At 46.3% G+C, this 25,075-nt stretch overlaps 1 protein-coding gene across 1 annotated transcript; it reads left to right on the forward strand.

The window, feature by feature from the left end:
- The first annotated feature begins 4,420 nt into the window (after positions 1 to 4,420).
- SALL4 (spalt like transcription factor 4) lies at positions 4,421 to 14,485 on the forward strand. Its single transcript, XM_006097999.3, has 4 exons — positions 4,421 to 4,460; positions 7,421 to 9,751; positions 10,539 to 10,816; positions 12,525 to 14,485. The coding sequence occupies exons 1-4, from the start codon at positions 4,421 to 4,423 to the stop codon at positions 12,939 to 12,941; spliced, it is 3,066 nt and encodes a 1,021-aa protein (XP_006098061.1). The 3' UTR covers positions 12,942 to 14,485.
- The last annotated feature ends 10,590 nt before the right edge of the window (positions 14,486 to 25,075 follow it).

Below are 25,075 nucleotides of genomic sequence, written 5' to 3' on the forward strand. Positions count from 1 at the left end.
ACAGATATAGCTATATTAGGAAGGCAGACATACAGATAGGTGTAATTTAAAATTAACATGGGGCCGGTCTTTCTTTGCAGCGCCCATGTGAGACCCACTTGTAAAGAATACCGTTTTTTGAGGGAGGAAAATGAAGTTTGGCGATCAATTAGCAGATCAAAACATCTGCAGGTGGTCAGGGGGGACTCCAGCTACACACAGGACAATTAGCATTTTCTCAAAAGAGTTTCCAGTGCCCTTTGTGCGAAACTGGATTACAACCTCCAACGATTAAGATTCCCAAGTTTCACCGAACTGCCTGGCCCCCGTTCCTAAACTGAAATGATCTACATTGGCCAGTGAGGACTTTGAAAATCGGGCGTTTGGGAGCTCCCCTCTTTATTGAGGGAGAGGGACGTGTGTGGGTGTGCAGCATTAATGTTGGAAGCCGACTTTCTGTGTTTCTGAGTGGGGAGAGGCAACCCCTTTTGGTTCATTAGGGAGGTTGTTGCACAGGTAGCTGGCCATTCAAGCCTCTGCTGGCTTCCTCACCTGTGGGAGTTGGACAGGCAGGACAGAGTTGGCCCTTCCTCTTTTTCAGTGAAGGTGGCTTTGTTGTAAGGTTTTAGAGATGTGCGCTGCAGCCTGGTTTGTGTGCCTTTCAGCGATGCAACCTGTGAGGCCCACCTGGTGTCTCTGAGCTTTCGGGTTCTTGTCTACAGTGGTGTTAAGTGTCGTGTTTAGATCATTTCAACTGTGAGGGCTCACTGCACTGGGAATGTGATCCGTAATTCTATTGTTCAGAATCACCATGTCTTTGTTTTTATTTACTTATTTTGTCAAGATGGCGCTGAACTTCCAATTGAGATAATTCTGCATTTTTATCTGCAGCTTACTGTACGCCAGACCCCAGGCTGGGGACCGTAAGCACATTATCTTTAGTTCTCATTTTTACTCATCTGAGAGTAAGTGGCAGCTCCCAGTGGAAATGGCGTGCCCGTGGCTGCCGTGGCTTGTTGGATTGTAGCCTCGCTACAAGGGCTGTTTGTCCTGGTCTGAAGAGGAATTGGCTATGGGGTGGAATTTTCTGTCAGTTCCTTTGATGAGGGGGCCATGGCGAGTGTTTGGCTGGTTGAGTTTGATCATCTCTCCTCCCTTTTTATTTCTGAGATGTGCGTCTGGAAGCTTTTGGTTTGATGCTCTGGTCTTTATTGCCCTGGAAAAATGATGGGGGGAGAGAGTTCAAGAAGTTCCCCTTTTCATCCTCTGTTGTACTTTTGATTATTTTTAAAAAAGTACCCAAACATTTTTAAAAGCCTCTAGATCCAGACAAGAACTGCTTCTCAGCCACCACCATGCTCTTTTATTTTTTGACAACCCCCCACCCCCCATAATTTTGTTCCTGTGTCAGGCTTTGTTCTAGGGGGCCCTGGAGAAGGAGGCAACAAAAGTTTCCTGCCTGCATGAATGTTACAAATTTGCTTCAAAGATGAGCTCCAGTTGGGGCAAAATGGATCACATCTCTATAATGTCAAGCGTGGGTAGCAGTGCTCACACACCCTAGCAGCTCTGCAACCTCCTTTAATTCTTTTGCCCCCTTTCCCCCCATCCCCCCCGCTTTCAGCAGAGTTCCTGATTTTTGATCCTAGACTGTTTGGAACAATTTTTTTTAGCTCTCCATTAAGTAGAAGCTTAATTACTGCTCTAATTTGCCATCTATGAATGAAGTTAAAGGCTTATTAAGTGTTTCTCAGATTGTGGAATTCAGATAAAAAGGCACTTTCAACTGGCTCAGTCCTTGAGGACTTTTCAATTTCCTTTTGTTTTTTGGTAATTATCCTGCGTGTGGGGGAGGGTAGTAGATATTGTGTACTTTAATCTACTCATTGTAGTTCTTTAATATAGGGATGGGGGGAGATAAGCTTGAGTCCCAATGCTTCTCAAGATAAACTTTTTCTTTTTTGAAGCATTTTCTCATCTCCAGCATTTGATTGGCCTCTGGTAGATGAGCTTTTCTTCCTATACAATGGAAAGAGTATTTTCTCTCCATTTGGCAGTGATTGAATCTAAGACCCCTGCTGGGTTTACTGCATTCTTCCAACTTATTGGATAACTAGATGCTGGGAGATAACATTCCTAAAATTCGGAGTGGGGGTGGGGTGGGAGGATGTTAGCTTGACTTGCTCTGTAATCCTCTGGACTTTGCTTTTTTTCCTTTTGGGAAGGGTTCACTTAAGCATGCCCAGCAATTGTTCATAACAGTCCTCTCACTCTTTGGCAAATACGGTTTCAGTATTTGCCAATGGTGGTCTGGATGCAGAAGTACTTTTTACTGCGCAAGCAAACAGAGCTCCTGCTGTTTTAAGATTCAAGTGGGATGTGGCTGGTATGGCTACAGAAGAGGCGAGTCTGTGTATACAGTGAAGGCAAGCTGGTATTCAGGTCGTAAATCACTCCTGGAACTGTTAGATCCTTCTGGAGCAGGGGAGCTTAACCTTTTTTGTGCCATAGAGCCCTGCAAAACCGAAACTAAATACATAAAAGGAAATGCATAGAAATACCGGGAAATAAACTGCATTGCAATAGTTATCAAAAGCAAAAATATTTGTGATAAAGTGACACATGCTTCTTTATGAACACAGTAAGATGTCGCAGCTGGTCAGGTAATTTCTAGAATTTCCAGTAATGCAACAGCCTTAACACCCCATGACAATAATCTGTTTTCTGTTGAAACAAACTCACAGGTTCTGTGATACCACTGTGGTATGTGTTCCCTACATTCATAATGAACAGAAACACTGAATTTTAGTGCAGGTTACTGAAAATAAGTACCTTTCGCTGCCCCCTCCTCCACTGCCCCCCAACTGTGGCGTGTTCCCTACTTTCATAATTAAAATAAACATTAAATTTTGGTTCAGATTACTGAAAATAAATACCTTGTACTTCCCCACCACCACACACACAACACACACACACACACACACACACTGTGGTATGTTCTCTACATTCAGAATTAAAAGAAATGTTAAATTTTAGTTCAGGTTAGTGAAAAGAAAATTAATTTTTTTCCTATCTAATTCCATGGACCCCAGTTTAAGAATGTCTTAGGAAACCTGCATTTTTAATGAGAGAATTTTTTTTTAAATATACTTTTAGTTCAGAGAGGAAGGGAGAGGGAGAGATAGAAACATCAATGATGAGAATCATTGATCAGCTGCCTCCTGCATGCCCACCACTGGGATGGAGCCTGCAACCCAGGCATGTCCTCTGACCAGGAATCAACTGTGACTTCCTGGTTCGTAGGTTGACACTCAACCACTGAGGCACACCTTCCTAGCCTCAATGAGGGAATATCCTCTAGGGCAGTGATGGCGAACCTTTTGAGCTCGGGGTGTCAGCATTTTGAAAAACCCTAACTTAACTCTGGTGCCGTGTCATATAGAAATTTTTTGATATTCGCAACCATAGTAAGACAAAGATTTATATTTTTGATATTTATTTTATATATTTAAATGCCATTTAACAAAGAAAAATCAACCAAAAAAATGAGTTCGTGTGTGACCTCTGACACGCGTGTCATAGGTTCACAATCACTGCCCTAGGGGGTAGAAGGTGTTTTTTGGGGGGGGGGGGGTGTCAAAAACATTGATGGATATTACAGTGGTTTGTGGCCTTCCATAAGGATCACAGTGCATGACCAGATATACAATGTATTTGTGGCATTAAAATGTCATGGCAAGGGGGTGATTAGGAAAAAAGATGCTTTAAAAGACTCTATAGAGAGGTGAAATAAAGAAAAAGTTGGAGAAGCTCTGCTCTAGAAGAAACAATGATAAATGAGGGCACAGAACTGCCCTTATAGTATTTAAGAAGACAATCCCCGCTCTTCCGTTTTCTGGTTATCCGTTTGTCTCATTGAGCTACTTAATTGTTTGAGTCTCACTTTCCACATCTTCCAAATGGGAGCAAAGACTTGTTTGATTATGTGGCTGCAAAGATAAGTGGTTTGGGTATCAGAGTATGGAGTGTATATTTTGTTGTTCAGACCCTTACAAAGTGGACTGGGCATTGTGGGGTGGGATTTCCAGAAGTAGAATGGTTAAGACAAAGGGTGTAACTATGCTAATTAAAAAGAAGCCATAGTACAAAAGTGTGTACAGTTTATTAATCCTCACCCCAGGGTATTTTTCCCATTTATTTTTAGAGAGAATAGAAGGAAGGGAGAGGAGGGAGTTAAGAGAGAGAAACATAAACATAGCTGTGAAAGAGACACATAGATCAGGGGACTGCGAATTGAACCTGAAACTCATTAGTTTGAGGCCCAGGGCTCCACCCACTGAGCAACACCAGCACTGAGCATTTCAGATCTTGGGGAAGTATGCCATAGGTGCTGTCTGTGTTCTAGAAGTTGACAAATATTTTTAACTTGATTCTTGAAATAATGGCTGTTGGGGAACAGTATTGGGACAAGAAGGAAGGCGGTACCTCCTTGTTGAGCACCACCTGGAAGTTCGGAGCTGCATTGAGTCCTAACCATATTATTTTATTTTATTATTTTTTATAATCCTCATCCGAGGATATTTTTCCATTGATTTTTTTAGAGAAAGTGGAAGAGAGGGAAAGACAAATATCGGTGTGAGAGAAACACACGGATTGGTTGCCTCCTGCACAGGCTCCTACCTGGGCCTAGGCCTGGGAGGAGCCTGCAACCGAGTTACGTGCCCTTGACCGGAATCAAACCCGGGACTCTGGCCCGCAGGCTAATGCTCTGTCCACTGAGCCAAACCAGCTAGGGTGTGTCCTAACTTTAAAGTTAACTTCTGGGTGTCCCAGAAAGGTGGTAACCTATGCTCTAGCCACCCCCCCTCCCCCAGCCAACCTGACTCCTCAGGCATTCCTGTCCCCCCTGGAGTTTCTGTGAGAGGAAAGATAGTTGCCTTCTCAACAGAAGAAACATGATAGGAAGTGCAAGAACAAAGGGAAGAGTTCAAATGGAGGTGTGGGTGCTGCCTGCCTGGGTTTTAATAAGTGTAGTGTTTATGGGGCACCTATTGGTGCATAGTCAGAATACTGGAGGCTGGAGGCCTATCTTTTCATCCTAGAAGGTGAGAAGTATTAAATGAGCTAGTCAAGACTGTTTTCAGCAGCCCTAGTTGCCCACCTTTAGAAATAGGTGGGGGGAGGGGGGATAGAAATTTTTTTTTTTTTCAAAGAGCCCTTGTAGGTGGCTTGTTTGGAGCACCTTCCCATATACCAAAAAGGTTGTGGGTTTGATTCCCGGTCAGGGCATATACCTGGACTGCAGGTTCCATCCCCGGTCAGAGTGGCTATGGGAGCCAGCTGATGGATGTTTCTCTCTCTCTTCCTCTCTAAAATCAATAAACATGTCCTTGGGTGGGGATTAAAAATAAATAGAAGAGGTGGGGAAACTAATGTTCACTGAATTATCTGTGGTATCTGTACTTTTCACAGATCCTAGGATGGTTGGTGCCAAGCACACAGTAGGTGCTCAAGCATTTGTTGAATGAATCACTTAACCCAGACATCTGCCTTATGAAGTTGTAATTACACATGGCTTTTAAAATTTTATTTATTGATTTCAGAGATGTCGATTTGTCATTCCACTTGTTTACATATCAGTGGTTGCTTCATGTATGCGCTGTGGCTTGGGATAGAATCCACAAGCTTGGCTTATTGGGACAATACTCTAACCAACTGAGTTACCTGGCCAGGGCTGATTATACATGTTTAATAGCCCACCATATCAAACCTTTTATTGACGGGCCAGTGCTGGATTGGCTTTGAGGGGAGCTGGCTTATATGGACAGAAGTCCCTGCCCCTGGTCCTTGATTGGTCAGAATAGAGCTGATTGGCAGGAGCTGCACAGCTCCAATTGGAGGGGGAAAGCTTCCATCTTATTGATTGAAATAGGATTCTAGGAACTGCTTTATAGGGACATGCACTTTAGCCCAGAGGCAGGCAGTACAACTCCACCTTCTCTGTGAAGTGTAGTATGTGTGAGAGGTCCCTGTGCAGAAAAGGCTGCTAAGCTCTGTTTGTTTTAATTTGAACTCAATTAGCCACCAGGACCCCTTGTTAGTGACTTTTTTTCTCCTTAGGGTTCACATCCTATTTAATAAATAGGTACTATGCAAATTGACCATCACATCCTTGCACAAAGATGGCCGGCAGGGGAGGGCAGTTGGGGAGGACCAGGTCTGCAGGGGAGCAGTTAGACGTCGATTAGGCTGGCAGGGGAGTGGTTAGGGGGTGATCAGGCAGGCAGGCGAGCAGTTGGTAGCCAGCAGTCCCGGATTGAGAGGGATGTCCGACTGCCCCCGAGGGGTCTCAGATTGGAGAGGATGCAGGCTGGGCTGAGGGACACCCGCCCCCCCCCCTACCCCCAGTGCACAAATTTTGTGCACCAGGCCTCTAGTTTCTAACATAATTTTCATTGACCGCATGAAATCCATTTGCCATCAGAAGGCCTGCTTTGAGTGGGGTGAAATCTGTGAAGGCAATTATAACTAGAGGCCTGGTGTATGAAATTTGTGCATGGGTAGGGTCCCTAGGCCTGGCCTACGATCGGGGCCTTCCTTCGTTTCACACTGCCCCCTGGTGGTCAGCGCATGTCATAGCAAGTGATCGAACTCCCAGTCTCTTGGTCGAACTCCCAAGGGGACACTGCATATTAGCCTTTTACATATATAGATAAATTGTATGAGTTTCCTAGGGCTGTTGGAATCAATTGCCACAAAGTGGGAGACTTAAAACAACTGAAATTTATTCCCTCATGGTTTTGGAGGCTGAATGTACAAAGTCAGGGTGTTGGCAGGTTCGATTCCTTTTGGAAGCTCTGAGGGAGAATCTGTCCCTTGCCTTTGACCTGCTTTCTGTTGGCTCCTGCTTCCCTACCTTCTATAAGCCAGCAGCCTTGGTTTATAGCACATAACTCCCTCACCCAGCCTTTTTCCCTGTCTCTAATTTCCCTTTCCTTTATAAGCATTGGGCAGGGGACTCATGCTAATTACATTTGCAAAGTTCCTCTTCCTAATAAGTAAGGTCACACACACATGTGCTGGAGTTAGTGCTTAGACATATTTGCCCCCTTCCCAGGTAGCTCAGTTGGTTAGTGTCGTCCCGATATGCTAAGGTTGCGTGTTTGATCCCTGGTCAGGGCTCATACAAGATGCAACTAAAGAATGCATAGATAAGTGGAATACCAAATCAATGTTTCCTCTTAAAAAAATCAATTAAAAATAATAGACATGTTTAGAAGGACATTCATTGACCCACTATGTAAGTGGTTGGTTTTTCAGACTCTTTATATATTTGATTTCCTTACACAGACTGATGCATTGTGTGTGGTCATGGTTCTTCCCAAGACATTGTCTCTCTTCTTTCCTTGAACAGAGTTCTTAGCTTTTCCTCTCTTCACAGGTGCTTCAGTGAACTGCCCGGGGACTGGCGATGACATGAATGGGGACCCGGCGACAGTGAAGAGGCTTCGTCAGGAGGAGACTCACATCTGTGAGAAATGCTGCGGAGAGTTCTTCAGCGTCTCTGAGTTCTTAGAACATAAGAAAAATTGCACTAAACACCCACCTGTCCTCATCATGAACGACAGCGAGGGGCCGATGCCTTCCGAAGACTTCTCCGGGGCTGGGCTGAGCCACCAGCCACGCAGTCCAAGCATTAAGGACAGTCACAGGGAGAATGGCAGCAGCTCAGGGGACATGAAGGAGAAGCCAGGGGCGGAGTCTGTCCTGTACTTAAAGACGGAGCCCGCCCTGCCACCCACAGCCCAGGACTTAAGCTATTTACCCAAAGGCAAAGTGGCCAACACTAACGTCACTCTTCAAGCACTACGGGGCACCAACGTGGCAGTGAATCAGCGGAGCGCGGACGCGCTGCCCGCCCCCCTGCCCGGTGCCAACAGCATCCCGTGGGTCCTGGAGCAGATCCTGTGTCTGCAGCAGCAGCAGCTACAGCAGATCCAGCTCACCGAGCAGATCCGAGTCCAGGTGAACATGTGGGCCGCCCATGCCCTCCACTCGGGCGCAGCGGGAGCTGACACCCTGAAGACCTTGGGCAGCCACGTGTCCCAGCAGGTCTCTGCAGCCGTGGCTTTGCTCAGCCAGAAAGCTGGAAGCCAGGGTCTGTCCCTGGACACCTTGAAACAAGCCAAGCTACCTCACACAAGCATCCCTTCCACCACCAGCTCGGTGTCCCCGGGGCTGCTGTCCTTCGCCCTGAGGCCGGATGGGACGAGGGTGCTCCCAAACCGCATCCCCGGTGCTCTGCTACCCCCGACCCCAAGCTCTGTGCTCTTCCAGAGCCCTTTCTCCACGGTGGCGTTAGACCCGTCTAAGAAAGGGAAAGGGAAGCCACCCAACGTGTCCCCGGTGGATGTCAAACCCAAAGACGAGGCCTCCCTCTACAGGCACAAGTGTAAGTACTGTAGCAAGGTTTTTGGGACTGATAGCTCCTTGCAGATCCACCTCCGCTCCCATACTGGAGAGAGACCCTTCGTGTGCTCTGTCTGTGGCCACCGGTTCACCACCAAGGGCAACCTCAAGGTACACTTTCATCGACACCCCCAGGTGAAGGCGAACCCCCAGCTGTTTACCGAGTTCCACGACAAAATGGCAGCAGGCAATGGCGTTCCCTATGCACTCTCTGTACCTGTCCCCATAGATGAATCGAGTCTCTCTCTAGACAGCAAACCTGTCCTGGTCACAGGGACCCCCAATGTAGGTCTACCTCAGAACCTCTCTTCGGGGACTAACCCCAAGGACCTAGTGGGGGGCCCACTGGTCCCTGACCTGCAGCCCGGGCCGTCTCCAGAAAGTGAGGATGGATCCCTACTCTCTGGGGTGGGGCCAAACCATAATTCCCCAAGGGTTGGTGGCTTCCAAGGGAGAGGGACACCCGAGCCAGGGTCAGAGACCATGAAGTTGCAGCAGCTGGTTGAGAACATTGACAAGGCCACCACGGACCCCAACGAATGTCTCATTTGCCACCGGGTCTTAAGCTGCCAAAGCTCCCTCAAAATGCATTACCGAACCCACACCGGGGAGAGGCCCTTCCGCTGTAAGATCTGTGACCGAGCTTTCTCCACCAAAGGCAACCTGAAGACACACTTTACGGTTCACCGAACCAACACGTCCATGAAGACGCAGCACTCGTGCCCCATCTGCCAGAAGAAGTTTACCAACGCAGTCATGTTGCAGCAGCATATTCGGATGCACATGGGTGGTCAGATTCCCAACACACCCCTGCCGGAGAGTCCCTGTGACCTGGTGGGTCCCGAGCTGATGATGGTGGGTGAGAACGGCAGCACAGGTGCTGTCTGTCACGACGACATTGTCGAAAGCATCGATGTTGATGCAGTCGGCTCCCAAGATGCTCCCAGCAGCTCCTCGAAGGTCCCCCTGCCTCTTTCCGGCATCCACTCGGCATCGCCCACAACGGGGTTCACCTTGATGGCCCCCCTGGAGGCCTCGGGGAAGCTGGGTCCTGCTCCTCTGGTCCTGCAGCGACAGAGCAGCCGAGAGAACGGTTCGGTGGAGAGCGATGGCTTGACCACCGACTCCTCGTCCTCAGTGATGGGAGACCAGGAGTATCAGAGCCGAAGTCCAGACATCCTGGAGGCGACCTCCTTTCAGGCCCTCTCCCCGGCCAATAGCCAAGCAGAAAGCATCAAGTCCAAGTCTCCTGATGCTGGTGGCAGAGCAGACGGCTCGGACAGCAGCCGCACTGAGATGGAAGGTGATAGAGCTTTGGATTTAACTTATGTCCATTTCAGGCACAAGGTCATCCAAAAGGAACCTGGGTTGAACTTGGCAAACGGAGAGTGTGATAAATGTGAAGCATCCTCTGTAGGGCGGGTAGCCGTTCTGCACTTCTGGGTGGAGGGAAAGAGGAACTTCCTTTATCCCAGTAAGGCCATCTTTGATTTAATGCACGTTGGCTATGGACAGTGGGCTTTTTTTTTTGTTTTTATTTTTGTGTTTGAGCCCTGTGGGGACATAAGGGTAATCTTAAAGAGTAGGAGAATTTTGAGGAAGTGGGCACTGTTATTTGGCCACGGAGACAAACCATAATTTCTTGATTCTGAGGTCCCACTCCCTAGTGTGAGGTTCACAAATGAATAACTCGGGGTAAAAAAGAATCTAACCCTTTTGAAATGCGCATATAAATGGAAGGGTGCCTATTGATGTCATTAATGGCAAAATGGGGGAACAACTACATCATAGAGAAGGGTGGGCACCTGGTCATACTTCAGGGTAACTCTTTATATAGGGATTTGGACTTGAATGCATGTTATGTGTTACAGACCTTTACAGGAAAATGGTAAAATTTCCTAAGTGTGTGAGTCACGATCATTCTCCGCACAGGTAAAGTCAAAGGAGAGCTGCTTCTGGGGTGTGAACTTCCTGAAAGCCCTTTCCAGGAAGTCGAGTGGTGGGCGGGAGTTTTCAAAGTTCTTTTTTGGTTTGAAGTGTGAATGAGTTTGGGGTGATAAAGTTTTGGGATTCTTTTCTCTGCGCACTAGGTCGGAGCAGTCTCCCATCAGCATTTGTCCGAGCCCAGCCAACCTTTGTCAAAGTGGAAGTTCCTGGTGCATTTGGACCCGCGACCATGTCCCCAGGCATGGCACCTTTGCTGGCGGCCCAGCCACGCCGCCAGGGTAAGCAGCACGCCTGCACGCGGTGCGGGAAGAACTTCTCGTCGGCCAGCGCCCTCCAGATTCATGAGCGGACTCACACTGGGGAGAAGCCTTTCGTGTGTAGCATATGTGGGCGAGCTTTCACCACCAAAGGCAACTTGAAGGTGAGTTCCCTAGGGTTTCGGCAGGGATAGGACCCAGGTGTGGAGAGGCATCTCTTGGTGTTCTCCATCCATAGTACACCTACTAGGAGCAAATGGGATATTACACTTCAAAACTGGCTCTTCAAAGAAATATTCTTTAAAAAGAAGTAAATTTTCTTGTCTTAGCCAAATTGATTTAGTGGAGAGAGTGTTGGCCTGTGGACTAGAGGGTCCCTGGTTCAGTTCTGGTCAAGGGCATGTACCTCGGTTACAGGCTCGACCTCCTCCCTGGCTCTCTCTATCCTGGCATCTCTGATACTGGATGCTTCTTGCTGTCAGTGTCTGTGATCAGTGATTCTTTTCTAATCTCAGTGGCAGCTAAAATCATGACACATCTTACAAGGGGCGTCGTCAAGGAGAGGACACAAAGTCTGCACTCTGCTCCTGTCTCTTGGTGTTAAGTTTAGCATAGGCCACTGTCCTTCTGGGGCTGGGCAGACCATGCGGCCCTTCAGCAATCGTTTAGTAGATGTGTGAAATCATAGATGGTGTCTGTCATGTGTAGTAACGTAGAATTGATCAGTCATGTGATGGCCACCCTGCACTGTACGTTGCTTTTGTCTTCTGAGGCTGCTGGTTTGAAAAGAATGCCATCTGTTAAACATACAACAAAGTACCACCGCAGTGTGCCTCCAGGTCATCAGCAGTGCGTTTCAAAATAGAACAGCTGGTTCCATGGCCTGTTGTTACATGACAAGGTGCTTCCACCTAAGATTTCACACAGGAGATGGAGAGGAGACCCTCCCCCGTAAGGATTGGAAGTGGCCTGCATGAGGACACAGGATGCAAATTGGGGACCTGCGTTTTCCTCTTGGCCTGGCCTCTGGTTTTACGCAAGGCATGTTTCTCTGGTTCTCTTTCCCTCCCTCTCCAGAGTAGAACACTCGTTTAATTCTTTGTCGTTAGAATAAAGATCGGAACTTCATCTTAAAGGTGACCTAGGAGACAACTGTATATGTCATTTTAAAAATTGAAAATACTTATTACAAAACAAGCTATTCTTTTCCGTCCAAATGGCAAAACTGCGGGAGGAAGAACATGAAGTAACTTCAGCTCTAACACAGCTCCCAGAAACACAAAAGCTTACATTTGATCACTGGCCCTGCCATGGGCCAGGGGAGGTCTGGAGCTGCTCTCGCTGCACTGGGGGCTTGAGGCAGGTGCTCCTTGTTCCTGGGGTTGCCAGGCATGGGGATCCTGGTGACAATGGCCTCAGGCTTGTCCTGGAGATGAAATGAGTTGTATAGTAAAGTGTTTCAAATTATGTCTGCAGCATCTTAACAGCTTCTTAGAGTGATACAGAGCGAGTCACTCCAGAGCTCTATGAGGTAACTCCCGACTACTAAGGATGTCAGTGAAGGTGAAATGAGAAAGCCTGGTACCGCTTCAATTTTTTAAAGAAGCTGAAAGGGGGTTGAGAATTCAAGCAGAACCAGGAAAGTAATTGCAGAAAGGAGTTGAAGAAGCAGTAGGTAGTACAAGCATCTAAATTTTTCCCCCCTCAAGAGAACAGATACCTGGTTTTTTAAATATGAAATCTAATTTTTAAATATAAATTATGTTGATACTGTTTGGATAGAACCAAACCCACACACAGGCTGACTGCGGCTTGCCAGCATGCATTCACACCTCGGTTCCGGTGGGAACCTTTCTGTCCCTCTTCCCCTAGGTTCACTACATGACGCATGGCGCCAGCAACAGCTCCGCGCGCCGCGGGAGGAAGCTGGCCATCGAGAACACCATGGCTCTGCTAGGAACAGACACAAAGAGGGTCCCAGAGGTGTTTCCCAAGGAAATCATGGCCCCTTCAGTGAACGTGGACCCTGTTGTGTGGAACCAGTACACCACCATGCTCAACGGTGGTCTGGCCATGAAGACCAACGAGATCTCGGTGATCCAGAGCGGAGGCATCCCGACTCTCCCCGTGTCCCTGGGTGCCAGCTCCGTGGTCAGCAACACCACCGTCTCCAAGATCGATGGCTCCCAGTCGGTGAGCAGCGACGTGGAAAAGCCGGGTGCTGCTGACAGCGTCCCCAAACACCAGTTCCCTCACTTCCTGGAGGAAAACAAGATTGCGGTCAGCTAAGCGATGGGAGAGCCAGTGTGAAGGAGAAATGCAGAGTGACCGCTTGAACTGGATCTTTTGTTTTTGTCGTTGTTGTTGTTTAAAAACCCATCTCCTCCTGTTTGTTTTTTTACTGATGTGCAAATGTTTACAGTTGTGACCACAACCTCAGGCACGTCCAACAATCACGATGTTGCTATGCTGCTTTGCTAAAAAAACAAAACAAAACCACACACATACTAAAATAAATACAGACTAGTATTTTTTTTTTTTAATTTTGGAAGAAGCGGGTCTTGCAAAGTGGCTTTGTTACTTGAGACAAACTGTATATATGAAGACTTTGTACAAGCTAGAGGAACTATTTCCAAAGATTGTCCCCCGTTTCAAGTTGGAACTTACTAAACCACGATGGGAAAGAAACTGCTTAGCCTAACTGGGGAGGGGGAGCTGCATACTTCCGGGACTGTGTGCGGGTAAACGGACTGGGTCTGTCGTCCTTGCTGACCTGCTCTGTATGTCCCTCGACCCTGCACCCATCTTTTGTTCTGTTTCCTTTTTGAATGTACCTTCCTTTTTATTTTTAACTAAGGTGTGGAGTTACAAAATTCCTTCCACCTTGGGACCGGGAGCAGGATGCCCTCCAATGGACGATCTCAGTCCCTCGGGAGTCAATGTGTGTGTTGCTGCTTGTTGAAATACAGTTCAGTTGGAGCCCTAAGAGTGCCAATGTCTTCCCTGCTTCCAGAGCCGCCTTCCTGAACACCAGGACAGGTGGCACCTGAGCAGGGGACCTCAGGTGATGATTTAGTTCACCAGTGCCTACTCTAGCGAAGAAATGAGTCTTTCATTCTTGAAGAAACTCATGGAGGGCATGTTTCTGATAAGAGGTTCACATACTACTTTTTAGAAAAATTTGGATGTGACTTATGCCAAGTAATTGTGAAGATTCTCTTCCCCCGTGAGTACTGCATGAAGGTTACGAAGTTGGAACAGGCGAGTCCTGGGTATGAAAGCTTTAATTTATCTACCTCATTTATTTTTTATTTTTGTAGCTTTAGTCTCTCTTTTCCTATTTTATGACCGCTGAAAGTGTTCCCAGTCCCTGTCTTAAACCTAAGAGTTGATGTATTGGTGGGAGCGGCTGGACCTTCAAGATATTTTGTGATTTTTTTTTTTAATCCCTTTCTTGCATATATAATAAGAAAATGCTGAAACTTTGCTCTGATGGTTTAATGAGGAAGAAGAAGGAAAGACCCTGGTTTGAGTCTTTCCCCTCAAAGTGGAAATGTACATCAAAACGTGTATCAAAAGTTGGTCTCTGAGTTATTGCACCTGACTTCAGGATAAAAAAAAAAAAATTATTATTTTTTTGCCAAGTTGTGCCTTTCCTTCTGAAATTGTAAATGAACACAATACTAGAACCTGTTTACACTGTGAAGTGGATATTGTTACAGAGGACATGCCAGAGGCTTTCTCACTGTTATGCCTTGTGAATGTATGATCTACAGAGAAAACCTTGTAGTTTTACCTGCTGATGCTGACTGTCGGAAAATAAATTTTGGTATTTTTCCCCTCACCAGATGTGTCTAAGTTTTTCTGGTCCTTTCTGCTCTAACCTGAGAGTCCTTCCTTGACAAACATTTCTAGGTGACTCCTAACCTCAAGGTCCTAGAATGAGGATGTTTATCCAGTTAAATCTGTGCTTGACCCACTTCTCAAGCACATAACCAACTACTTGCTAGTTCATATCTTTTCTTTTTTTAAAAAAATATTTTTTAATTGATTTCAGAGAGGGAGAGAAACATCAATGATGACAGAATCATTGACTGGCTGCCTCCTGCACGCCCCACACGGGATCAAGCCCGCAACCCAGGCTTGTGCTCTGACCGGGAATCGAACTCTGACCTGTTCATAGGTGGACACTCAACCACTGAGCAACACTGGCCAGGCTGTATCTTTTTTTAAGGCATAAAAGTTTTATTAGAGTTAACTTCACTAGAGAACTCTTGCTTGTGTTTGCTTATGACTATAGAGGACTTACGCCCTAGACTACCCCACATCTCAGTCCACTCTGACCAAGTCACTGGGCAGAGAGACAATATTTTTAACCATCTCATAATTATGGTTTGCTTAGGAGGGAATGGGCTGAGAGTCAAATAGGCAGCCCTTGATTCCAAGGGTAGTGGAAAAAGTGCTCATTGGAGGGAGACAAAGGGCAAGGCCAGGTTAGTGACCTACTGGTAATGTACCCTCTTGTTGCCCATCTTTTGCTGTTTGTCTTTGCAAACCCAATGGCAAGAAGCAGCATGAGACCCCAGAACCTTTGTGGATGTGGACCCCACATTATCCTGAGGTATATTCCCTTGACATCCAGCAAAGGGCTGGGAGTTGTGTTCTGATGACCTCTGACCTGCATGTCAACTTCCTTTGCAAGTGGATGTTTTCCACCCTCCCCTGACCCTCAAGGTCTGTCCTTTGGCCTCAGTTCTAAATTTAGGAAGAAGCAGCCACACTGTGACTCAGAGCCAGATTAAGCTGGTCCTTAAGATAGCTGAAATGGAAAGTACCTAATTTAAGCTAATAATATGCCTTGGTCCCAAGTGTACAATTTTCACACTTTCTCCCTCTTGATAGTAACCCACAGGTGATTTATGTCTTTCTAGATTCAAATGTATGGTAATTATTTTACTTAAGAAAAAAAGTATATATCTTTTCCCCCTCTCCAGCATATTTTACACATCTTTCCCAAGCAAAGCCCATTTCTGGCTAATTGTTTTAAAATATCTACAATAATATAGAAATGTTTACTTAGCTATTTTAGATGGTACGTCTATTCCCTCAAACTATTTTGTTAAAGCATTTTGATCATTGCCCTGGCTGGGTAGCTCAGTTGGTTAGAGCATCATCCCAATATGCCCAGGTTGCAGGTTCAATCCTCAGTCAGGGAACAACAAGAAGCAACCAATGAATGCATAAAGAAGTGAAACAACAAGTGGATGTTTCTCCCTCCCTCACCCCCTTCCTCTCTAAATTTAATTAAAAAAATTTTTTTTTAAATATATATATATATATATTTTTTTTAAATATATTTTATTGGTTTTTTACAGAGAGGAAGGGAGAGGGATAGAGAGTTAGAAACATCGATGAGAGAGAAACATCGATGAGAGAGAAACATCGATCAGCTGCAAGAAGCAACCAATGAATGCATAAAGAAGTGAAACAACAAGTGGATGTTTCTCCCTCCCTCACCCCCTTCCTCTCTAAATTTAATTAAAAAAATTTTTTTTTAAATATATATATATATATATTTTTTTTAAATATATTTTATTGGTTTTTTACAGAGAGGAAGGGAGAGAGATAGAGAGTTAGAAACATCGATGAGAGAGAAACATCGATCAGCTGCCTCCTGCACATCCCCTACTGGGGATGTGCCCGCAACCAAGGTACATGCCCTTGACCGGAATCGAACCTGGGACCCTTCAGTCCGCAGGCCGACGCTCTATCCACTGAGCCAAACCGGTTTCGGCAATAAAAAAATTTTTAAAAAAGAATTTGAACATCTTTGTGGCATAGTTTTGTTTTTTTGCATTTGAATTAACTCGGTAAATTTGTACTTGAGGGATTGCTAGCACAAAAATTGTGATGTTTCCATAAATGTGTGCTGTGTGTGTCTATTTTCTCAGCCCTAATCTTTGAAGCCCATTCCATATATATATATCCTATATAATAAAAGCCTAATATGCAAATTATCCCCTCTGGTGGTCGTTCGACCGCTCACTATGATGTGCACTGACCACCAGGGGGTAGCACAGAACATGGTGGGCATCGGCAATGGGGCACTGGCAGTGGGCAGCAGTGGAGGTGCCGCTGGCCCCAATGGGCCTTGCCGAGAGCAGGACAGTGGCAGAATGGTGGAGCAGGTGAGGGGGTGGCACCAGGCCAACACGGGATGCCAGGCGGGGCTGCGAGGCTGGGGGTGCAAGCCTGATCTCTGCAGGCCACTCTGAGGGACCCCATCTGTGCACGAATTTGTGCACCGGGCCTCTAGTATGTGTATATATATTACACATATATATACAAAAGCTTTCAGCTTTTTCCCCCCTTTTTATTGACTTAATTGGGGTGACACTAGTAAACAAAACAGGTTTCAGGTGCACAATTCTACACATCATCTGTACATTGTATTGTGTGTTCACCACCCCAAGTCAAGTTTCTGTCCATCACCATTTATGCCCATATACCCTCCTTCCCTCCCTCCACCTCCAGGCAATCATCACATTGTTGTTTCTGTCCATGAGTATTTTTCTCTCTTTATTTTTTGCTCATTTCCCTCCACACACCGCCATCTGGATCTCCCCTCCCCCCACAACTGTCTGCCTGCTCTCTATGAGTGTCACATTTTGATTGTTAGTTCATTTTGTTCATTAGATTTTACATATGAGTGAAATGCTATGGTACCTGTCTTTCTCTGATTGGCTTATTTCACTCAGCATAATGCTGTCCTGGTCCACCCATGCTATTGCAAAGGGTAAGATTTCCTTCTTTATTTATGGCTGAGTATCATTCCATTGTATAAATGTACCGCAGCTTTTTTTATCCACTCATCTACTGATGGACTCTTGGGTTGTTTCCACATCTTGGCTATTGTAAATAGCGCTGCAGTGAACATAGGGGTGCATATATTCTTTCGAATCGGGGTTTCGGGTTTTGAAGAGTAGGCTGTGATGTGAGCACAGTGAGTCCTCTGAGTTCACGGAGCACAGGAGGGAAGCAATACAGCCGCTGTAGAACTTGCTCTTTAGACCTGAGGCCTGCCTGTCTTCTCGTGCCTTCTTCTGTGGGTTCCACATGTTCAGAACTCTGTTTTGTTATTTGGTAGATGATAAGGGGTTCTCAACATCTTGCCTTGTATAAATGGCCAGTTATATCTCAATAAAACTTGGGGGAGGGGGAGGCAAACTTCCACCTTTTCCCTGGCCCGCTGGCTTTAGTTGGTACCCCCAGAACATGTTTAAACGTAAGTGTTCTGGGAAAGGAATTGTTTGCATGATGTGGATGCATTTGGAGAGTGGGCCTGGAGGAAGCTTGCGGGGAGGGGGCCCTCCAGGTGAAGTACTTTTTGGCAGCAGAACTTGCCTAAGAGCCATTAAGAATGGTTTGGCTCAGTACTGAAGGGTCCCGGGTTCAATTCTGGTCAAGGGCACATGCCCGGGCTGTGGGTTTGATCCCCAGTAGGGGGCGTGCAATGATTCTCTCTCATCATTGATGTTTCTATCTCTCCCTCTCTGAAATCAATAAAAATATATTTAAAAAAAAAAAAAAAAAGGATGGGGAAGGTGGCCCTAGCTGGGTGGCTCAGTTGGTTGAAGCACCCTCCCAGACACCAAAAGGTTTTGGGTTCCACTCCTGGTCAGGGCGCACACCTAGGTTGTGGGTTTGATCCCAGGTCTGGCGCATGCAGAAGGCAACCAACCGGTCAATGTTTTGCACACTGATGTTTCTGTCTCTTTTCCTCTCAATAAGAAAAAGAAATCAATAAAAGTGTGTCCCGCCCTGGCCAGTTTGGCTCAGTGGATAGAGTGTCGGCCTGCGGATGGAAGGGTCCCAGGTTCGATTCTGGTCAAGAACACATGCCTTGGTTTCGGACTCAATCCCCAGTGTGGTGCATGCAGGAGGCAGCCGATCAATGATTCTCTCTCATCATTGATGTTTCTATCTCTCCCTCTCCATTCCTCTCTGAAATCAATAAAAATATATAGATTTTTAAAAAGTGTGTCCTGGGGTAAGGATTTTTTTTTAAAAAAGCAAGAACGGGGAAGGTGGAGGTTCAGTGAAATCTGACTGCACCAGGATGACCCAGGTGGCCGTGTAGCTAAAACCACAAGGAAGGTGTTGAAATATCTGCACCTTCATAGGAAGCTCTTCAGTGGCAACTCCCATAGCAAGTCGACCTTCGACAGAGGGCTTGAGCCCAGACAGGGAAGGTAACACAGTCAGATACGTAGGAAGTCCAGAAACAAGAGGTTGGTTGGGAAGGAGTTAGGTGATAAAGGTACCTTTCAAATCGGGAAACGATGGGTTCATGATGAGATAACTGGCCCTCCTTTGGGAGAGTCCCAGGTCAGCGCTGTGGCTGGTGCCCTAGGGCAATTTAATTGTGGATCCTCAAATAACTCACCTGCAAAATGGGGATACTACGTGGATCGTAGCACAGTGAGATTGTATGAGAGTATGAAAGCACTTGGCCTAGGCCAGTGATGGCGAACCTTTTGAGCTCGGCGTGTCAGCATTTTGTAAAACCCTAACTTAACTCTGGTGCCGTGTCACATAGAAATTTTTTGATATTTGCAACCATAGTAAAACAAAGACTTATATTTTTGATATTTATTTTATATATTTAAATGCCATTTAACAAAGAAAAATCAACCAAAAAAATGAGTTCACGTGTCACCTCTGACACGCGTGTCCTAGGTTCGCCATCACTGGTCTAGGCCCTAGGGCACAGGGAGCATTCCAATATGGTAGCTGTCACTGTTTCACCTGTTTGGCTCAGCAAATCTACACAGTCCCATTTAGTTCATTTTGTTCCAACTCTGGATCAGGTAGATTCTCTTGGTTCAATTTCTTGAGCCTGAGGGAGGAGGTCACGTGGTTCAGGAGGTGCCCTCTGGTCAACTCCTTTATCTTGAAGATAATGTCCATTTTGCATCTCAGAAACTTGGGAGAAATTATTTTCCCTGACCTCCGTAAATGTCCTGAGTAAATTGTGTCAGAGACGATTCTATCTTCATCTTCATTTTCTCATATGGAGAAGACCACAGAGGAGGAAGAAGAAACTAATGGATTTTTTTTTTTTACTAATGGAATTTAAGATTGCTAATCTTTGGGATTCCACAGGCCAATGAAATTGTTTTTAAAAAAATAGGGGAGGGGGTGGCCCGGCATGTAGCCCAGTTGGTTTGATCTCCAGTTAGGGCACATACAAGAGTCAACCAATGAATGCAAAATACGTGGAATGACACAAATTGGTGTTTCTCGCTCTCTCTCTCAAATCAATAAATAAAAATTTAGCCCAGTCAGTGTGGCTCAGTGGTTGAGCATAGACTTATGCACCAGGAAGTGACCGTTTGATTCCTGGTCAGGGCACATGCCTGGGTTTCGGGCTCAATCCCCTGTAGGGGGCGTGCAGGACGCAGCTGATCAATGATTCTCTCTCAACATTGATATTTCTATCCCTTTCCCTTCCTCTCAGAAATCAATAAAAATATATTTAAAACATTTTTAAAAAATAGGGGATGTGAAACAGGGAACTGTTTAGGGTTGCCAACTTTTTATTTCTAGCAAGTTAGGATGATTAACAAGCATCTCATTCACATTCTATTTTATTATCCACATGGCATTCTGCACTTTAAAATGTTTACTTGTTTATTTTCTGTCTACCTTGTTAACATACCATATTTTAAAAAGGAGAAGTCATGACTTCCACAAATATAAAATGGATAAGATTTTATTAACAGATTTACAATGGAGTCAAAGAATTGCAAGAACTCCCCAATGATAGGCAATCAGGAATGTTGAAGTGAATTTACAAATCCTGGTCAATATCCACAGGGCAATAATCCAGGACATTCCATGGGACAGAATCCATCTGCATTCCTATGGACAAGAATACTTGTATTGCTATCAGTTTTCTCCACCTTGTAGAGTTGTAAAATAGCTCAAAGCAATGACAGGCACAGGTAACCTTGCCCTTTTCAAAGTCATTTATAACCTCCTCTAGGAATCAGCAGAGTCCTAGACACCAGGAAGTGGGGTTGTGCCTGTCTTGTTAACTGTATCCCCAGGGCCTGGGACATTGCAGGTTGTCAGTGAATGAGTGAATGTTCTGTGGAATTTCCCTAAACTCCCTATTCTTTTTGGAGGATATCATTGCTGTGGAGAGGGAAGGGGGTGGGGGTGGGGAGAGAGAGAGAGAGAGAGAGAGAGAGAGAGAGAGAAACATCAATGATGCAATGATGAGCCCCACAGGCATGGCTCAGTGATTGAGTGTTGACCTATGAACCAGGAGGTCACGGTTAGATTCCAGTCAGGGTATGTGCCCAGGTTGCTGGCTCGTTGGGTGGCTCGTTGGGGCGTGCAGGAGGCAGCCGATCAATGACTCTCATTATTGGTTTCTATCTCTCTCCCTCTCCCTTCCTCTCTGAAATCAATAAAAGTATATTTTTTAAAAAAGAAAGAAACATCAATGATGAGAAAGAATCACCAACCGACTGGAGAGAGGGAGAGAGAGAGAGAGAGAGAGAGAGAGAGAGAGAGAGAGAGGAGAGAGAGAGAGAGAGAGAGAGAGAGAGAGAGAGAGAGAAAGAGATTTGTTGTTGCAATTATTTGTGCTTCTTTATGTGCTCTGACGGGAATCAAATCAAACCTTGGCCTCATGGTTCATCCGGCCAGTGTGGCTCATGGTTCATCCGGCCAGTGTGGCTCAAACACTGTGACACCCTGGCCAGTTACTTACAGAGTTTTTTTTCCTAAAAAGAGGGGTGGGGAGATGAGATTCCTGTTAGAGTCACAGCCTTACTAGGGGCTTAAAAATTACTTTACATCACATGCTAGCCCAGCAGGTCTCAGCCAGGGACAATTTTGCCCTCCAGGAATCATTTTGCAATGTCTGAGGACATCTGTGGTCGTCACAACTGGGAGGGGTGGGGCTGCTACTGGCATCTAATGGGCGGAGGCCAGGATACTGCTAACAGGGGATGGCCCCACAATGAAATATTCAGCCCAAATGTCAGTAGAGACAAGGTTGAGAAACTGCTCTCGGGACTACCCACAGCATTCATTCAGAGAGAAGGTTCTAGACACCAAAAGGACTTCATTACTTCTCTGCCCAGCCTGAGTTTTCCCAAATCATTGCTATTGATGGAGTTCCCATTTTCCCCAGCTAGTGCCGGCGGCCTCTGGTCCTCCCACATTGGACAGGCAGGAGCAGCCAGCATGGACGTCTATGAAAATAAGGCTGAGTGGTGCATCTGCCATCTGTTGGCCACGCCCGTGGGCCTCAGTTTCTCTGATTTGTGGGCTATGTTGGTTTACCCACTAAAGACCTTTCCACCCTGGGTATCTAGGAGTTGGCAGCTTACTGCACCCAGGGCCTGAGGACTGTCAAGGCCATGGAAGGGGTTGCTCCTCAGAAATCAGAACTCTGAGGGGACCATTCCTAGCACCAGGGGCAGAAGGCAGGGCTGGGCCAGGTGCTGCACCCCCTGAGTAGGATCCAGTATTACCCCTCATCCCATCACTGCCCCTACTCTACTCCTCTCCTGAACACTGGCGCTGTTTCTGAGGGCCCCCTGGGCCTCTTGCCTATCTCAGGCAAGCTTCTAGATCTCTCTCAAGGTGAGATAATGCCCTGGCCAGGTAGCTGTGGGTTAGAGCATCATTTGGCTACACCAAAGTTGTGGGTTCGATCCCTGGTCAGGGCACATACAAGAATCAACCAATGAATGCATAAATGAGTGTAACAACAAATCAATGTTTCTTTCTCCTTCTCTCTCTCTCAAATCAATTAAAAATAAAATAAAAGATGAGATAAAAGCCTTTAAGTGCCTTTTGTCCTGAGGATTGCTTTGCTGAAAGGGAGTCTTAAAAAGTGCCTTCTCCAGCCTGGCTGGTGTGGCTCGGTGGTTGAGCATCGATCTATGAACCAGGAGGTCATGGTTCGATCCCTAGTCGGGGCACATGCCCGGTTGCAGGCTCAATCTCCAGGGGGGTGTGCAGGAGGCAGCTAACTGATGATTCTCTCTCATCATTGCTGTTTCTCCTTTTCTCTCCCTCTCCTTCCCTCTCTGAAATCAATAAAAATATATTTTTAAAATAGTGTCTTCTCCAATGATTATGAAAGTGGACTGAAGAAAAACAAAAATGCAAAGGCAATAAAAATCACTCTTCTCTTGATTTGAAAATGTTATTACCTCTGGTTTTTAAACATATATTAATTTAAAGAAAAACATTGTAAAAGTGATACATGCTCACTAGAAAAAAGTAGACGAATATTTACCACAAAGCATGCATTGTACTAAGAGCTTCATCTGCTCCCTTTACTGCTCTGAATTCTTCTAACAACCCTGTAATAACGACCTTACTCACTGCTTCCTTTGAGTAGGCACTCTTCCAGGTGCTTTATGTATATGATTAACTCATGCAAGCCTTCCCACAATCCAATGAGTCCATTTTACAGATGAGAAAACTGAGGCCCGGCAGCTTGTATGTGACGAGGAAGCCACGGTTATTACTCCATACTTCAGAAAACGAGGGCCCAGTCAGATGAGGGTGGCCACAGGCGGGCTCCACAGATCTACAGGAAGCTTGAAGGTTGTTTGGGATCTGGATTAGTAGATGCCTGGAGTGTCATGATCGCTGATTCCATTGGTCACAGGAGGCCATTTTGCCTGCCTTCTGGAGCCCGAAAGACCAGGTCTGGAGCCCAGCCTGTCCCTAACCACGTGGCTTTGTGCAGGCCACTCTGAGCTACTCGTTCCTCACCTGTGAAATGGGTGTGATTGCTTAGATTTAGCTGCCAAGCCCGTCAGGAGGGTTAAGTGTGGAACTCATGTATGTGTGAGGTGCTTGGTAAAAACAGAGCTCACAGTTACTAAACCCCAGCTGTGTGGGGGACCCTGGGTTAAAGGGTCACCATGTCCTTGGTCTTGTTACCACATGTGGTAGGGAGGGGAGTGAAGAAGAGGGTCTGCAGCTGATCTGAGGTGGGTGGGGTTTGAGAGGGGACTGGTGGTAGAGGGTGGGGCCTACTCTGTTGCCCTAATTGGGTGTCAGGGTGTTAGCACTTCCTCCACTCAACAAATACTGAGTGTCCACTGTGTGCCCACTGTGTGCCGTGAGATGTATCGATCACCGCCCCAGATGTAGAGAGAAATCAGAAAGCAAAGCAGACCAGAATGCTCTTAAGAGCAGTACTGGGAACAGATCAAGCTCTTAGTACAATGCATGCTTTGTGGTCAATATTCATCAAAGGTTAGCCAAGAATGCTCGTCTCCCTTCAGAGGCGCAGTGCAGCAACTTCTAAAGACATGCTTCTTCCTCGAGGAACTTTATCGGGACATGAGCTAAGTCACACTTTGGTTTGGGATGCACCCCGCACCTCCTCTGTCACCCAGGGCCCCAGACTCATATTTTTGGTGGCTCCCCCATTATTTGTAGCAAAGGAATTGAAAGTCCCGCCGCCACAGGAGGTATACAGGTGTAACCACTTAAAGTTTACTTTAGTTGCAGTAGGTTAGTTTGTAAGGTATTACATTGAGGGACTCTTCAGTTACATAGGATTTTTAATTGCCCTCTGTCCCTTCACCACTATTCATTTTCTTTCTTTTCTTGTTAATCCTCACCTGAGGATATTTTTTGCATAGATTTTCAGAGATAGAGAGAGGGAGGCAAGGTGGGAGAGAGAAAAACATTGATGTGATAGAGACACATCCATTGATTGCCTCCTGCACACACCCCAACTGGAGGCCAGGATCAAACCTTCAACCCAGGTACATGCCCTTGACCGGGAATCAAGCCGGAGAGCCTCCCATGCACAGTGAATGCTCCAACCACTGAGCACACGGACCAGGGCCACCACTATTCATTTCCTTTCTGTTCTCAACATTTTATCAGGCCTTTGGAAAGTGGGTAGGCCTTAGACACTGTGAGAGAGTGTGAGCCAGTGAGTATGGCTGAGGGTCTGGGCGAAGGAGTTGGGGGTGTGCGATGTGAATCGGTGTGGTTGAATGTCTGAATGAGTGAGAGGGCGCATGTGTGAGCCCCAGAGTTCCTGGAGGAAGTGTGAGAATGAGAGCATGCAGGTTTGTGTGTGTGCACGTGTGTGATTGTGACTCCCAGGGATCCAGGTGGGAGAGTGACAGTGAGTGAAGGGTGGCGGGGAAGTGAGGCAGGGTGTGCCCCTGTGTCCACTGTGATTCCTACGGGCACACGTGAGTGAGGCCTGAGATCCAGGATGGGCACATGAGGGTGAATATTGGGGTGTGTGCATGTGTGATTGTAAACGTCAGCGTTGGGAGTGAGGTGGGAAGCTATGCTGGGTGCTTGTGAATGTCGGATGGTGGGAGAATGAGCAGGTGAGAATGAGAGCGTGTGTA

This window comes from Myotis lucifugus, unplaced genomic scaffold (assembly GCF_000147115.1).
Source record: "Myotis lucifugus unplaced genomic scaffold, Myoluc2.0 scaffold_215, whole genome shotgun sequence".
In the NCBI taxonomy this organism is placed as follows: domain Eukaryota; kingdom Metazoa; phylum Chordata; class Mammalia; order Chiroptera; family Vespertilionidae; genus Myotis; species Myotis lucifugus.

Bases quoted from the DNA above. Each gene is read 5' to 3' on its own strand.
- SALL4 (XM_006097999.3), top strand. From the start codon at position 4,421: ATGGCTGTTGGGGAACAGTATTGGGACAAGAAGGAAGGCG. The intron at 9,752-10,538 runs GTGATAGAGCTT...TCTGCGCACTAG, and splicing joins CAGCCGCACTGAGATGGAAG to GTCGGAGCAGTCTCCCATCA. The intron at 10,817-12,524 runs GTGAGTTCCCTA...CTCTTCCCCTAG, and splicing joins CCACCAAAGGCAACTTGAAG to GTTCACTACATGACGCATGG.